This window comes from Pholcus phalangioides, unplaced genomic scaffold, assembly GCF_987345545.1.
Source record: "Pholcus phalangioides strain wild (caught in Gottingen) unplaced genomic scaffold, Ppha-v1.0 ptg000028l_1, whole genome shotgun sequence".
In the NCBI taxonomy this organism is placed as follows: Eukaryota; Metazoa; Arthropoda; class Arachnida; order Araneae; family Pholcidae; genus Pholcus; species Pholcus phalangioides.
The window spans coordinates 7,928,022-7,944,367 of NW_028301618.1; the positions used below are offsets into that span (position 1 = coordinate 7,928,022).

A 16,346-nucleotide genomic window follows, 5' to 3' on the forward strand; every position below is an offset into this window, starting at 1 on the left:
TATGAGGGTTTTTTTGTTTTCAAGCTCAACCCATATAGTTTCAATATCTCTACTCTTCATCTTATACTCTCAACCCTGCAAACATGATTATGCATAAATCTCCACACACCCCCCCCCCCACCCCCCTGCCAGATCTATTTTTCAAAAAGTATTGTATTCGAGATTTGTAAGAAAGATTCATCCCTATCATTTGCCCAAGATTCTGTAATTGGTACAAGGTTTAGGCCATCCACAGCTATCATAGTTTCTAAAAAACCTTTCTTACTATCCAAGCTCTTGGCATTTATTAGCACACATTTTGATTTGCCTCGTGATTTAGAGTCAATTAAGAAGTCATACAAGTCAGAGGTGGGTATTTTGCCATCAATATGTTATTATCATTAACAGTACTCTTGACATTCTGTTTTATACAGGTTTCACTATACATCCATTGGCTATAAGATAAGCATACATTTTTCTTTTGTTTCACTACTTATGAGTGACGACAGGAAAAGTTGGCTGCTACGTTATTTTTTTTCAGTACCTAAAAGAAAGTATAGGGCGGTGTGTTTTTAAAAATGTGTTGAGATTTTGTTCTTAAAGTTAATAAGTATTGTTAATTGTGGAATTTAGCTGATTTTTGTTATTTTCTGTCATAAAATAGCAAAATATCTACATTTGAAGTTTAGTTTTCTATTTTTGTTCATTAATAGTTTTCTTACTGGTTTGGTCGATCCCACTCATCTATCGATAACATGCCGATGCCAAGTATGGAGAAAAGCTTTTTCGAAGCTGATCCTACTGGAGCTACACCTGGTATCATCGTGCGGCACTTGAAAAAGGTAAGTTTCCTATATTTTGCCTCTTAATACTACCTCATTGAATAATGTTGAACCAGAGATAGGTAGAGTATTCAAATTTCATAGTTCTATCTATTGTTTGCACTTGTTCCAATACATATGAATAGCAGTGTGTGTTGTCTCCATGAAGCAGTTCTTTTAAGTAGCAGTGTGGCAACAGATCATAATTGAAGTCAAATGCACCGGTCCATTCATATGAAATACACTACTGTACGGTCGTATGAACACCATGATTGGTGATAACATTTTTTTCTTCAGTTGATGAGAAAATCATCGTGTTTAAAATTCTCATGCCATTGAAAACAATGTTAATGAACATAAACAGACTCTACAATTGCAAATAAGCAGCAAGGATACTTTTCTATGATTTTTCAAGTGCGTTGCTTGGTCGGAGCAACAAGAACATTGCGACACATCAGAAATAATGTTGCTAAAGAACTTGGTGGTATAGCTCAGTCTTGCCTTAGTAGTTTATATCCTCACAAAAAAAAAAAAAAAATTATAGCACTAAATCTCGGGTCCCCTTACAAAAGGAAAACTAAAGGTCCCCTCCCCCAATCAAGACTTCTAAATGTGCTTCATATGCTGCTGTTTTATGTTTTGAATTATTATTACTTCCAGTTTTATGGTTTGAATTTTCAAATCTCAATTTTATTTCTTTTTCTAGTCATTCAGGATGGGATTCCATTCGAAGACCGTGATAGAAGACATCTCCGTAAATATATACAATGGCCAGATAACTGCGCTCTTGGGACAAAATGGAGCTGGTAAAACAACGACCATCAGCATCCTTACTGGTGAGTTTCATACTGAAGTTTGGTTTTCAGCCAATGAAAATTTTTTTGATATGATTATTGTATAAAAGACCAAATATTATGGCTTAATGTTCTCCCGAACAGGCATGTACACACCTGATGATGGATCAGCTCTGATCAGTGGATTTGATATCCGGACCCAAACTGTGAAAGCTCGGCAGAACCTTGGTATTTGCCCGCAGGAGAACATCCTGTACGATACACTGTCTGTCAAGGAACATCTTAAATTTTACGCTGGCGTAAGTTATTCGATACTAATGCCTTTTTGGCAAAATTCTTCCTAGAAGTTATTTTACCCTTATTGTGAAGACCATCTGATATTTCTTCATTCAACACAGATCAAGGGAACACCGTTTCGGCAACTAAACCAGGTAGCAGATGAAGCAATGAAGCTCCTTGGCTTAAAAATAGCAGAAAACAGATTATCAAAGCAGCTGTCTGGTGGCATGAAGCGAAAGCTTTCTCTTGCTATCGCCCTTGTTGCAGATTCAAAGGTATCAAACTTCAGGTTTCAATTTAAGAGGTACTCAATAGTGTCTCTGTATCTGTTTTCTGAATTTATCACGTTTTTCCTTTGAAGGTCTTGTTCCTGGATGAGCCAACATCTGGTTTAGATCCAGAAAGCCGCAGAGTAGTGTGGGATATCCTGCTCGGGATCCGTCATGACAAGACCATAATTCTGACAACCCATTACATGGAAGAAGCAGATATCCTCGGTGATCGGATACTTATTATGTCTGGTGGAAAGATTAAGTGTTGTGGTTCGCCAATGTTCTTGAAGCGACAGTTTGGTAAGAATTATTTGATTACTCCTTGAGATATAGGAAGTTGTGACTTGTAGTTGAAACACATGACTTGTAGTTGAAACACATGACTTGTAGTTGAAACACATGACTTGTAGTTGAAACACATGACTTGTAGTTGAAACACATGACTTGTAGTTGTTAACTCATGATAATCATGTTTTCTTTTATGTTTTATGCAAACAACAGGTGCCGGTTACTCCCTCCACATTGTGAAACAGCCTGTTTGCAATCCTGGAGCTGTTACAAACTTTTTATCGCAACACATACAGGACGTCACCCTGGAAGACGTCTCAGAAACTGAACTCGTTTACTCGTTCCCCTCGGGGACAACTAATTTGATGCTTGGAAACATGTTTACAGAGTTTGAAGGCCAGTTGTCGTCGCTGAATGTGTCCTCTTTTGGTTTGACCGTAACAACCATGGACGATGTGTTCTTGAAGTAATCATACTTTACATATTATTGCATTATTAATGTTAGTTTTGACATGGACGAATCTTTAGTTCTGTTGTGAGCTCTTTGAAGCTGATCTTAATCCTTGGCTTGATGAGTTATGAATTCTGCTTAGGGATTGCATTATTCTATTCCTAAACTTTTCAAATTTGTGGCACCCTTGCTGTGAAAGTGAGATTATCTTTTGTGGTACCTTCTTTCCGATCTGAGGTTTTTCCCCCTTGACCCCCCCCCCCTTCCCCCCAAAGTTGCCCTATCATAGTCCTATTTTCAATATGTTGAAATTCCCCCAAAACATCTTGCTGCTTTCTAAAGCAGCGTTTCTCAAAATTTTGGAAGCCTGCAGCCTGATTTCATTTATTTTTGTGAATATTAGGCTCAGTCGAACGCATGACTAACGACGAATGAATGGGGTAAAAAAATGGCCAATATCGTGGCCTGGTATGAATGATGTCAGGGCCAGCGGTTTTCTAGAGAAAACATCTCGTGTTTTGAACTGAGGTTCAAATCCCATAGCTGCCAACTTTTGAAAATGAAAATTCGGGAGATTTTCACGTGAACCCGTATTTTATGCTAAAACCACTCCCTAATAAATACAATAGGGATTTTTCCAAATAAAATAGGGATTTTCCAAACATAAAAGTTAGAGCGTAGGGAATAAAATCCCTACTCAAAAACTGAAGTCAAATTAAAATAAGGATTTTACACACATGGAAGTTAAACCCTTGGGAATAAAATTCCCACGCAAAAAACAAGTGAAATTGGAGGCCAAAACTTCAATGATGTAAAAATAAATATTGTGTTCAATCAGAAACGCTGTGAACAAACATTCTGCGCGAATGACCCCAAAATCATCGGAAGATGAAGGAAAGCACCGTCAATTTTTGAAGAACACTGACTTTTTGTGACACTTGCTTGATGCATTTTTTCAAATTTTACGAGTGATGATGGCAGTCTTTCCATGACCGATGTTTATGCCCGTAACACAACTTGTACAAAAAGGAAAAGTCTGCCCTCTTCTGGAACGTTTGATGAAAGGAAATTCATCGGAATAAGTATCTTTGAAATTGATTAAATATGTTTTTGCTTATCAGTATTCATGTTTTGTTATATCGCACGTACGTAAATTCAACAAAAGAAATTTTGACCATATGCGCATCACTATAATCTTCAATTATTATTCAGGACTATTGGCTGCTAAGCCATTTCCCTGCATGATAAGACCAACAACTTTCTTATTACCATCAGAGGGTTTGTAAAACTTCCTTAAAAAGGGAATTTCCCCATTTATGTCGTGTGACGTCAAAAGGGGGAAAAAAAAGAGGCTTTATGCTCCACAAGAAATTCCTTAGGGATTGTTTTCATAAGCGGGGATTTCTTTTAATGAAGTAGGAGATTTTTAGGGACAATTTGTGATTTTTGTAAAAATTCGGGAGATTTAAGAACTTTTCGGGAGGTCGAGCGATGAAGCTAAAATTCGGGAGACTTGGCAGCTATGAAATCCTGTTGTGGTCAGGTGAAGATGGTTACCTGTGGTTTTCCAACTTCAAGGTAGGAATGCAGCCAGGTCTCTCATTTGAAAATTTCTCTCTACAGAAACCAGGCAGACCTTCAACATGATACTTACGTAACACTAAAATTCAACCATTTACCTGCATTACTTCAAAATGTGTAAAACAAGTGGCAGCATGAGCAAGAACACAAAACAAGCACAGCTCTAACAACATAGATACATTAGGGCCATACATACACACACACAACACACTTCTGCATGCGTCGATTTATTCAAAATTCCGCTGTGGAATGGGATGTGTACAAGAGATGCATATACGGTTAAGTAGTAGCTTTCAAGAGTAGTGGTTCTTCCAGTAGTAATTTTTAGGGCCCAAGAGTAAATTTATTTTTTTGTAAGTGAAAAGCCTTGTCATACATGTGACTAGAAGTGAAATACATGTGAAGAGAAATAAAATAGAAAAATGAAACTGGGAGTCACTCATGGCCTGGTGTGACTGGGTGGCAACCTGGCAGTTGATAAACACTGTTCTAGAGCACTTCCGTTTTAAGAGGTGGAAATGCGGTGGTTTAAAGTAATTTATTTAATAAACGCAAGCATAACTAAACATAAAAATTTAGATTAAAATATCTCTCACGAGCGCACAGCGCTGTGATATTGAGCTAAAAGACAGGATTAAGTGTGTGTGTGTGTGTGTGTGTGTGTGTGTGTGTGTGTGTGTGTGTGTGTGCACAGAGAAGAAATCTTCCTTTATATAGGAGGATCACACATGATCGATGACGTCATGGCGGATTGATATCGGCAGCATCCGATTTACGTATCGGATCGCAACATTTGGTATTGATTAGATGGGCCACAAAGTATTTAGAACTCTAATCTCTTTCCCAAGGGTGCTGTGAATTTAAAAAGTTTCAGGATCTCTGGTCAACATGATCAGAAACTACTGTTTTTTAATGGAGAAAACAAGTAAGGTATTTGTTTCTTAATGATGGATTTTGAGAAAACGATATGTTTTGTAATATGAGAACTTTTTAATGTAGGGTCGTATCGCTTGATGACGAAACTTTGTTGCATACTGTGAAGAAGCAGGGAGATGGCGATGTGAGAGAAATCAATGGTGCGATAACTGATCCTGCTGGTTCAGGTAAATCATTTGTTTGATTTAAACTGGAGTCCAAAGTTATTTTTATTTTATCAAAAATGTTCGGTGTCTATAATTAAATTTGGCATGTTCTAAGCTGTCTATGACTCTGAGTGCCCATGAGAAACCACGAAACTTTGGGAGCCTCTTAATGAAACAATGGAGGAGGGAGATCAGTCTAGACTTTTCCTGCTGGAGGATGTTTTCTATTGAAATTGTGGCGCACATAGCTAACTTTCTGGGTAACATATTTTCCCAGCTTCGGGATGAGATCTAGTCAACATCTACAGCATAACCATGCTGTCAAATACGACTTGAACTAGGTGCGGATAACAGAGGTTGTTATCGAGGGTGGCAAATTTTAGGGTAAAACAAAAAAAAAAATACTGTAAAATCATAATTTTTTTTTTACAGTGATGGGAGCAATGAAATTATGTCCCCCCCCCCCCCCGAAAAAATCCTTGTCATGACCCTGCTTTACTAATGAAACTCTTTCACAAGCACTATGGTTCTGCACCAGAAGTTATGCAGAGATGTCCGGTCTTTGAAAATGCTCTTTGTCCCTTTCTTTCATTAAGGCTTACCTTAAGTTTAATGATTTTCAGAGGGATAATTAAGGCTATAAACCGTTCCAAATGTGCCAACTTCAATTACAGACACCCTATAAAATTGAGTTCATTTAATAAAAGATCACTGCTGATATGGTCTCATTTCTAACACTGATCAATCTTTTTTTTGCAACCAGAACAAAAGTGCAAGTTTTGTCATTCGTCATTTTAGCCCCCTCTCTCTGAAATTCGTGGAGTGACCTGATCCCCTGGGTTCTGTCATTGGAAGTACAGTAAAACCTCTCTTTTGCAGTCACTGGTGGGACGACAAAAAAATTGTCCATAAAAGAGGGGGGGGGGCATTAATCAGGGGTTAAAATGCATACTTTAAAATATTTTACACAAGGGGAAAATATTATTTGACCATAAAATGGGGGGTCACCACATCTGAGGGGTGTCCTTTAAGAGGGGTTTTACTGTACTCTGCACCCGTGTTTGCGCAACTTGAGCTTTATGTATGAGGCTTTTATTTCTGAATAAATGCTAGTCTTTACCCCCTCACCCACTACAAAATATTGACTCTTCGAGCTTTGAAACCACTGCCATTGCATAACAACCTGAAAAGTTGTAGTACTATAGTTCTTTCAAAATAATTGATTGGTTTAGTCTCGCCAGACACATTGTTCTTGTTTGGTAGGCTATAGGCGAGACCCCATTTATATTACAGCTCAGACATTTTTAAATTGTAGAGCCTGACTTCCAGCAAATCTGCTGAACTGCCTTTGGGAGTGGCGAAACCATGAGTAGAGGTAAGACAGCAAACAATGTCCGCCAGCATCTATTATAGAATCTATTAGACTGATCTGCTACAGAATAGATACTGTTTTTTGGGCACTGTGTTGATAAGAAATGATAATCATGTTCTGTGTTTTTGATTACAATCATACAATGTTTGCTCTTATTATTTTAGGAGCCTTGTTGATGGGCTACTCTGAAAAGGTAACGGGATTGAACATGCTCTTGAACCAACTGCTCTCCATCCTTATAAAGAGGTTCAATTATTCAAAGCGTTTCTACAGTGTAATCTTCTCTCAAGTCATCTTTCCATTCCTGATCATTCTCATCTTGGCATTGCTGTTGAGGAAAACATCCAGGGAAGGAGGAGGAGGTCAATCTGACCGCCTGGAGCTAGATCCAAAAATCGCATATGGTGCGACGAAGGGATTTGTCGACAGCAACAGCTCTCATTTGATGAGGGACTATTACGAACCACTCTTGAGCGAGTATGGCGTCACTGTGACTAGAACAGATAATCCAACGAATTTCATCTTAGAAAAGGGTGAGACTAACTTGCGCGAGTACCTAACGTTGTGGCTCTTCGGGGGCACTAACGACAGCAAAGACGGCAATAACATCCTCAAGTTACGTGCTTGGTATAATGGCCAACCTTACCATGCTATGCCGATCTCTCTGAACGTGATGCATAATGCATTGCTGAGGTACTATGGCAAGGACGAGAAGGCGCGTATGCTGGTGACAAATGCTCCTCTCCCCGAGACAACGCGGCAAGAATTTAGTGGACCAGTGAATACAGTACTAGTCATGATATTGTCCAGTACATTCTTCCCATTCGCACTGTGTACTCTGACCGCTTCGTATGTCTTCGTGCCGGTCATAGAGCGCGTCACAAGGGCCAAGCTATTGCAACTCCTCACTGGACTCAGTTGGTTTGTGTACTGGTTGGGGATGTTCCTGTGGGATATCTTTTGCCACTTCATCGCTTCGGTGGTCCTGCTGTTGCCATTCGCTTTCTTCTGTGCAGATGTTATCTTCATGAAACCAGAAGCTGCTGGTAGGTTATTTTTTAGAGATACTGTAAAACCAGTCTTCAACAGAATCACAAGTGACTGAGATTTTTTCTGTTGAACACAGGTTTCCGCTTAATAGAGGTCCAATTGACATAATGTGGGAAATCATGTAATGATCTGGCTATGTAATTGGAGTGCATACAGTATAATAAAAATAAATCAATTGAAAATAAACTAATTTAAATGTGCATAAAATAATGCACATTATTTACTCTATAATTATTAAATATTTCTGCCCGAAACTGTTCTTCACCTGAAATGACATTTACATTCTTTTTGACTTTCTCTGCAATTTTCAATGAGTGTGTCAATATCTGTCATATCAGGTTCAGTTTGCACATTGTCGTCTATATCTATTTAATCCTCAGCACCAGGGCCATAACTGGGATTTTTGTGGGTGGGTGGGGGACAACATGATTTCGAACTGCCTTGACCACTGTAAAATTTGACTTTCCCACATAAAATTGCTGCCTGAGCGATTTGCCCCGCCCCACCCCCCTCTAATTACGACCCTACTGAACACTTGCGATCACGGAAAGCAGCTCGTATACAATTTTGTAAGTCTTGTATATCATTTGGAAATCTAACCAATTGCACTGATTTCTCCCATAGAAAAACCTGCTTTACTGGAAAATTTTGTTACAATTTCAGAAAGCAACTGTTTCACTAAATGTGGCTTTTCAAAAAACCACAGCCTCAAGTATGGTACCAGTTTTTTTTACAAATCTAAGGGTAGGTGAAGTAGATCACGCATTGGCAAACAGTTATTGTATAAAAAATTTTGATAGAAGCACTAATATTTTGTATGATCCTTGGTCAATTGGTCGCAAAACAGTCGAAGTGTTTGTGTGGAATTTTCCATTAAGAGAGGGTAAAATTTTTTTCTTTCTGTTCTGTTTCTGCGTTAGGTTCCATTTAATCCAGGTTTTTTAATGTGTATTTTGGCATTGAATCACGGGACTACGTTTTTTTTCTGTTAGACAGGTTTTTGCTTAATACAGATTCCGTTGTAGACAGATTTTACCGTATCATTCTATTTGTGAATGAACTTCACATATTGATGGGGTGTGAAAGTCATTGATCCATTTTAAGTTCAGCAGCTGTTAAGGCCAGCTAGCGTGACAGGTACCTCTTAAAAACTTCCTCCATATGGTACAGTATGTAGTTGCAGATTATCACCTGATATTATATAGTATCTTGTTGTTCAACCCTCTAACTTAGAAGTTCCAAAATTGTTAGGCACACCTCACGAAATATCAATGCCAAGGTTTGCTCAGGAAAAACAAAAACTTATTTTGGGAGCTCGTGAAGATTAGTGCAGATTTTTGGATCTCAGGAGCTATACATACCCTTCAGAAGCTTGTGAAGAAACATAGGCAGAATTTGAAACCACCTTACTGGGAGGTGCTTACAGATCTTAGGAGCTCATAGGAATGCCAGTGCAGATTTTGAGAGGGCAGAAAATTCGGGAAATTAATAGTAAAAAAAACTGGATTAGGAATAGAATAGCAAAATATAATTTTTTTAGATTTGAAGAGATTTTAGTTCATAGAGTTGCATGCAAAGCTGCATTAAGAGTAAGCGTAAACAGTCCTGTTGTTAAACTGGTAGCCAAACGGCATCAGCGCCCTCTCTGTTTAGATGGGTACCTGCTGGCCTGTGATTGGCTGCTAGCATCGGGTAGGAAAGTCATTTCCCATAATGCATTTCCCCATCACGGCGCCATTTTGTTTACTTACTCATGTGAAGACTCTCGGTTAGGTTGGTTAGCTATTGCTCGTGATTATTTTGGCAAATTGTTCATCTTTAAAATTATAAAAACGGGCCTTCTGAGGGCCAACTAAAATTATATTTATTGAATAAGTCCGCGTGCATTTGATGGGTGTAAAATGACACGAAGACGGGTGTTCACAAGTATAGATTTAGCTGTTGAAGTGTCGATAACATTGTTATTGTTACTGAGTGATTTATACTTTTATGCACAAGTACGTCTCCTATAAAGAAGTAAAAAATGTCCGCTTTAGTGGGAATTAAGATTTTTAGGTTCCGTAGCAATAGACTGAAAAATAAATCAAAGTTGAAATCGGAATAACGCGATCAAAGGAAGGGGGAAGAGAAGCGTGGGAGCCGCGTGATCAATCGGCAAGTTTGACCCATCAAACTTCAGATGGCGCTGCCATCAATTCCGCTGCCTTTCTTTAACATTGAGTGGGTACGCTTAACTTACAAGGCGGCTTTGGTTGCATGTGTGCAGATTTTGTGAGCCTGTCAGGATTGGGAGCACGGCCAGGTTTTGGGAGCTTCTCTAGCTTGGAAGCACACCCAGATTTTGGAAGCACATCCAGAATTTGAGAGCTTCCCTGAATGCACATCCAGAATTGGGAAGCTTTCTCAAAAGCACAACTTGAGCTTCCCTAGAAGTGTAGGGTGGTCCTTGGACCATTGAGATTATAACACCTTTGTAACCCTGTTACCCATCTCAACATTCTTTTGACTTACGTACATTACAGGTTGTGAATTTAAATTACTGAGTTGTGGGGTCTCCTTCGATATTTGAAGAGCAACCCACGACTTTATAATAACACACACACAGGCCATTAAACATTAACTGAAATAATAACTAAAAGTAACAAACTCTAAAGTAATTAGATAATTCTTTTAACAGAAACGAAACATTCTATTCATAGATATATAAATATACTTATAACTGTTACATATTTTCACTTAAACTCTATCTAAATTAATACGCAATATGAGGAACTACAGTATATGAATTAAAAACATGACACTAGTTTAATATGACTTGCTCCAATAAAGCTGAGGACTCTCCATCTTTCTCTCCTTTCTATCTTGTTGATTCCTTTCTCACTTAAAACTCATACTGTCTGAGATTCTCTCTCCTCCAACCCGAATTTCTCCTCTAAAATTATTTTATATTTTCCTCATAATTCTAACTCTGCCTTTTTGTGCTGCTTCAAAACTTCCCATTCAACATCTTATTCTTTCCTTTACTTTCTGTCCTACTTTTTATCCCATGAAACTTTTATTTCATTTGCTTTTACCTTCTCTGGTAAAATCTCATTAACCCATAATCTTTGACTCAATTATTTTAATTTGGATTTGTTTCATGTTCAAAGAAAGAGTTTAGACACACATTCCTTAATAAATCAATGCATTTGACCAGCGACAAAGTTTAGTCTTATCTTATTTTAGATAAGATTTCCAGTGCTGCAATCTTCAGCTTGACATGAACATTATTTCACCTACCTATCATTCTCTACTAGGATCTCATTTTATTATATTTTTTCCGACTACATATAACTGCATTACAAAATATACCTTTTCCCATAAATTCAACAACCTGTTTCATTCCCAATAAACTTTTCACATCGAAATCCACCACTACTTGAACCATGCCTCCTGACCTACATTCTTGTACTAATGTAAGTTTCTTTTACCTTTCTGTAGTCTTTCTTCTCAGCTATATTTTTTGTATATTATTATTAAACTATTTAATTTTCCTAACTACCTTAAATTAACTCATTTAGTCAAAATTAACTACTTTAAATCAACTCATCAAGTTAACAGAAGTGCATCCAGAATTCGGACGTTTTCCGGAAAGCACATTCCAGAATTTTAGAAGCTTTCCAAGAAGTGCTTTGGAAGCACATCTAGAATTTGGGAAATTTCCAAAAAGCGTGTACAAATTTTAGCAGTTCAAGGTAAGCCGTATGGAGGTTCCGGGATCTCGTGGTAAGGTGCTTGTATTTCATTTTGAAGCAGGTTCCAATTTTGAAGCTCTGGGCAGAGCCGTCTTAAGAGTATCATAGGCCCCCGGGCCAAGTGGTTTTTCGGAGGCCCTACTTGGTAAATCCTAGAAAATTTCAACCGGATCTCATTTTTGTGAGGCCCCCGGGTGAGCCCATGCGTTAAGACAGCACTGGCTCTGGGAAAGAGGTGCTTGTAAATTATTTAACGAGTCAAGCTGTCGAATTAATTTCTCCTTTTTCTTTTTTTCCTCTTTTAAAAGTTAATAAAGCTAATAAAAATAAAAGCTAATAAAATAAATTTTCCTGATTAAAATTTTTTATGAATACATTACCTGACTTCCATGTGCTCTTAACCATTTTTTTAAATAATCAAAAAAAAAATTATCATAATTGAAATAATTTCCAATTATAGTTTTCAAAAACTAATAATTAGATTAAAAATTGGTGTGATGGCATATCCGTCATATCCAGCTGGCGGGTTCATTTCATTTTGAGGCTAATGCAGAATTTGTCTATCGTGCTTTAATGATATAAGGCTTTCTTTTTTTTTACAGGCAGTATACTCTTGCTACTTTTATTGGCCGGTTGGAACTTCATACCTTTATGCTACGTCCTCTCCCATGGCTTCAAGAACTCCAACACAGCGTCCAACGTCATCTCAACAGCTGCCTTCATCATTTCCATCGTCCCAACGCCGATCATCACTATGCTGTTTTCGAACGCCGCTGGAACAGATCTCCTCATTTCCATCTGGTTCTTGCGACTTCTGCCCTCGTTCACTGTTTCGTGGGGTTTGGCTAAGACCATGGCCGTTTCCTACAACAACATGTTTTGCAACATGATCCCTCCGGACACTCTGGAACAGTCATGCAGCAGTGGCAGTTTTAGGCAGTCACAGATTTTGATGTGCTGCCCAGGTAGGTTTTCATTGCTTCATTCAAGTTTAATCAAATCAGTAGCCTGGGCAATTGATCTTGTTGTGACACTATGCGTCTATGATAATTCATTTTGATTGATGCTAGTATAGTTTATCAGTAGGTATGCAGATATTAGCACTTTATTTTTAATGTTTCCTCTGTTTCAGAACTGTGTAAAAAATTGGGCAATTGTTTCCAGAAAAAGAATCCTCTGGCTTTCGACAATGAAATGGCTGGTATTGATGCGCTAATGTTGTTTGTCACAGGCTGCCTGTATTTCGCCCTCTTAGCACTCCTGGAAAGTGGACTTCTAAGCCTTCTGTGGCGAATCATTAGGATCAGGCTATTCCCGAAGAAGTATAACATTGCCACAGTGCATGTTTCACCTGCAACAGATCAAGACAGCCCCCAAGACTCTGATGTCCTGAGAGAGAGGGAGAGGCTTGATCAACAAATGGGTTTTGATGCTTTCGAACGAGAAGCCCTGGTGGCATTGCGTCTCAGCAGGTGTTATGGTCAGTTGTGTGCGGTCGATGACCTGACCTTTGCTATCCACAGGGAGGAATGCTTCGGTCTCCTCGGTGTCAATGGTGCTGGGAAGACGTCGACGTTCAAGATGCTGACTGGTGACATCCAACCGACTAAAGGCAATGCATATATCGGACAATATAACATCTGTACATCATTGAAGGAGGTGTGTTTTCATGTTAGTGCGATCTGTTACTGCTAAAATTGAAAATCGTTTTAATGGTTTAACAATTTTTCCTCTTTTTTCTGTTTTCAGTTTCAGTCATACCTTGGTTATTGTCCACAGTTTGATCCATTGCTTGACCGATTGACTGGACGAGAGATGCTGAACCTATTTGCTGCTTTGAGAGGCATCACTTACAATGCCGCTCCTAATGTTGTCAATGAGATCATCAAAAATGTCGGTCTCGAAGAACATGCAGATAAAGAAACAAGAATATACAGGTATCAACATTTATTTATATTTATTTTCTGTATGGCGATCATTACAATGACAGATAGGAAAAGTTTTATATAATGACTATATCCTATTTGTTTTGTTTTTTTTCAATACAATGACCACCTGATATAACCTTGGTTTTTGAAGGAATGATGGGGAAGGGGGGGGGGGCGTTATAATAAGCATCAGTTGTATTACTGCTGATTGAATTTTGGGGGGATGAAGGGAATGCTGTATGAGCGGAACTGTGGGTTGCACCAAACAGATAAGTCTATGGTTGCAGAGCGTGTGCTCAGCAATGACTACCTAATCAAATTAAGAAGCTGAGGTTCTTATTCTGCCACGACTATATTTTCTCTCTATCATACAAAAGCAATAGATATATTCACTCATTTTGGCCTCAGCAACAAGAAAGGAAAAGCTATAAAGTTAAATTGAACTTGGACCATGCCTTGGTGAAAGACGAACCCTCTCCCTGTACCCCCTTTGGGGTCAACAACAGAATAAACAATTTAAATGTAGTTGTCATGTATATGGCCAATTTCTGCTCTGACATCTGAGTCACTACTTGAACATACAGAATTCACCTTACATACATTTTTGATTGCTCCGTCAAATCATTGTCTGAAATTTAATGCTGGATTTATTTCTTTTGTTATTATACAGTGGTGGCAACAAACGTAAACTTTCTCTAGCACTGGCAATTATCGGATCTCCTCCAGTCATCCTCTTAGACGAGCCGTCATCAGGAGTAGATCCCGTTTCGAGGAGGAAAATATGGAAAGTACTGGAAAGGGTCCGAGAAACTAGCGGATCGTCCATCGTCCTTTGCACTCACAGGTGAAAACCCGATACTGCAATTACTCATGTAGTTTTAGTTTGTTTTATTCAAATAATATCCATGTTTTCTTAATCGATTTAATTTCGACATTTAGTATGGAGGAGTGCGAGTACCTCTGCGAGAGACTGGCTATAATGGTGAATGGCAAGTTCAAGTGTCTGGGATCCATCCAGCACCTCAAGTCTAAATTTGGACAGGGTTACATGGTGACGATCAAGCCCAAAAAGGAAATGGAGGATAATCAGGAAGCAGTGACAGCCATCATCATCCATTTCCAGAATGTTTTCCATGGATCAGTTCTGAGAGACAAGAACCAAGTAAGTATCGTCTCGGATCCCGAAGCGATTGAGGAAATAAAATGTCAGCTTGTCTCAAATATTGAAATTTGTTTCCCTCCTCTTCGCAGGGGATCTTGCAACTGCAGGTGACTGACACTTCGATCCCTTGGAGCAGGTTGTTCAAGGAGATGGAGCAGATGAAGCAGGATTTCGGTATCGAGGACTATCTGATCAGCGGCACGACGCTGGAGCAGATCTTCTTGACATTCGCCAAGTCTCAGAGAGTATCGGATCAGCAAAAATAATTGAGACTTTTATGCAGATTATAATTATATGTTTGTGGTGATTCTTTATGTAAATTTTCCGTTAATTTTTAAAGAGTCAAAATGTTTTGAGATTATATCGCGATCCATCTGTTGATGATGAAAAAAAAAAATCAAAATTTGTTGTCCTAGGGGGTAGATGCCGTCCACTGTATGTTCATACGTGATCATTCTTTGGAAAAGTGCAATTTATACAACATGTAGAATCAAATGATCCCTCAATTTTTACAGACACACACAAACGTTTTGAATCGTGTCAAATGATTGAAACGTGTTAGATCAATCAAATCAGGCTCTTATTCACTCCCTAACTAACCTTTCTTGGAAAATGATTTTGAGAAATGTAGTGGTGCCGGCATATATTTCCCCCATCAGATCTGTGGAGCATGTGGTTTGAACGTCATTAATGAAGGGAAGGTAATCCAACGAAGGATGGCAGACCCTATTTAGGGGAAGTCCAAAAAAAGTTCTTTTACCAACAGAAATGGCAAATAAAAGTGGTTTTTGAATTCGTGCTTTTCAACACAATGTGTGCCGTTTTTGGAGGAAAGAGATTACCAACAATCAACCGTATGATGATATCGCTGATGTACCATCAGAACTAGCTTGACACTTCTCCACAGTGGAGAATTTAGTGATAATACGTTTCCAAGTTGGATGCTAAGGTCAAAAAAGAAGGTTGACTTTTCCGCTTGAGATTTCGTCATTGACTAGGTTGTTTCTTGTTTGATGGTTGGGGTATTATTGATTATAAGCCAGTGCTATAGCAAGAATGACTGGTTAGGTCATTTTTGAGCTTTTTCTAGGATTGTACTTTAACAATGTGTTATCATTCTGTACCCTGAGTAACCTGTGGAGAAGTGTAAGGCTGGTCTTCAGGTCGTGTTAGCTATCTTTTTTCTCCAAAAATTACATAGATTGTGTCTCAAAACAAACATGCGTAAGGAATCTGAAAAAACTTCTTACTTGACACACATTTTCGTTGGTAAACAGTGCTTGTGTACTTAATTGAGAGGTAAAGTTCTGTGCAAATTTAGCAAGACTTCAAAAGGGTGTGAATCATATCTGATGTGCACACACATCACTGATTACAGATTCCCTAACCCTTGCTGTTGCCGACTTTTTTTTTAGTCTCTCCCATCTACGAACATTGCCATCATTTACTGCATTTGTATCATTCCACAAGTCTGAGGACTGCTCTATGTGGATATCGCATTTCTGACTAACACAAAACATTCGAAATTACATGCCCTCAAGCCCACACTTGGC

General features: G+C 38.5%; 1 protein-coding gene across 1 annotated transcript in view; it reads left to right on the forward strand.

Annotated features, from left to right (window-relative positions):
• Positions 1-15,154, forward strand: part of LOC149067882 (phospholipid-transporting ATPase ABCA3-like) — a 34,556-nt gene extending 19,402 nt beyond the window's left edge. The window contains exons 9-22 of the mRNA XM_089252313.1: positions 693-821; positions 1,507-1,636; positions 1,739-1,893; positions 1,993-2,148; positions 2,235-2,445; positions 2,647-2,899; positions 5,465-5,568; positions 7,084-7,965; positions 12,306-12,668; positions 12,836-13,362; positions 13,453-13,640; positions 14,302-14,475; positions 14,571-14,793; positions 14,883-15,154. Coding sequence (XP_089108439.1) covers positions 693-821; positions 1,507-1,636; positions 1,739-1,893; positions 1,993-2,148; positions 2,235-2,445; positions 2,647-2,899; positions 5,465-5,568; positions 7,084-7,965; positions 12,306-12,668; positions 12,836-13,362; positions 13,453-13,640; positions 14,302-14,475; positions 14,571-14,793; positions 14,883-15,059 — 3,672 coding nt within the window. The 3' untranslated portion in view covers positions 15,060-15,154. The remainder of the gene's footprint in view (positions 1-692; positions 822-1,506; positions 1,637-1,738; positions 1,894-1,992; positions 2,149-2,234; positions 2,446-2,646; positions 2,900-5,464; positions 5,569-7,083; positions 7,966-12,305; positions 12,669-12,835; positions 13,363-13,452; positions 13,641-14,301; positions 14,476-14,570; positions 14,794-14,882) is intronic.
• Positions 15,155-16,346: the final 1,192 nt, after the last annotated feature.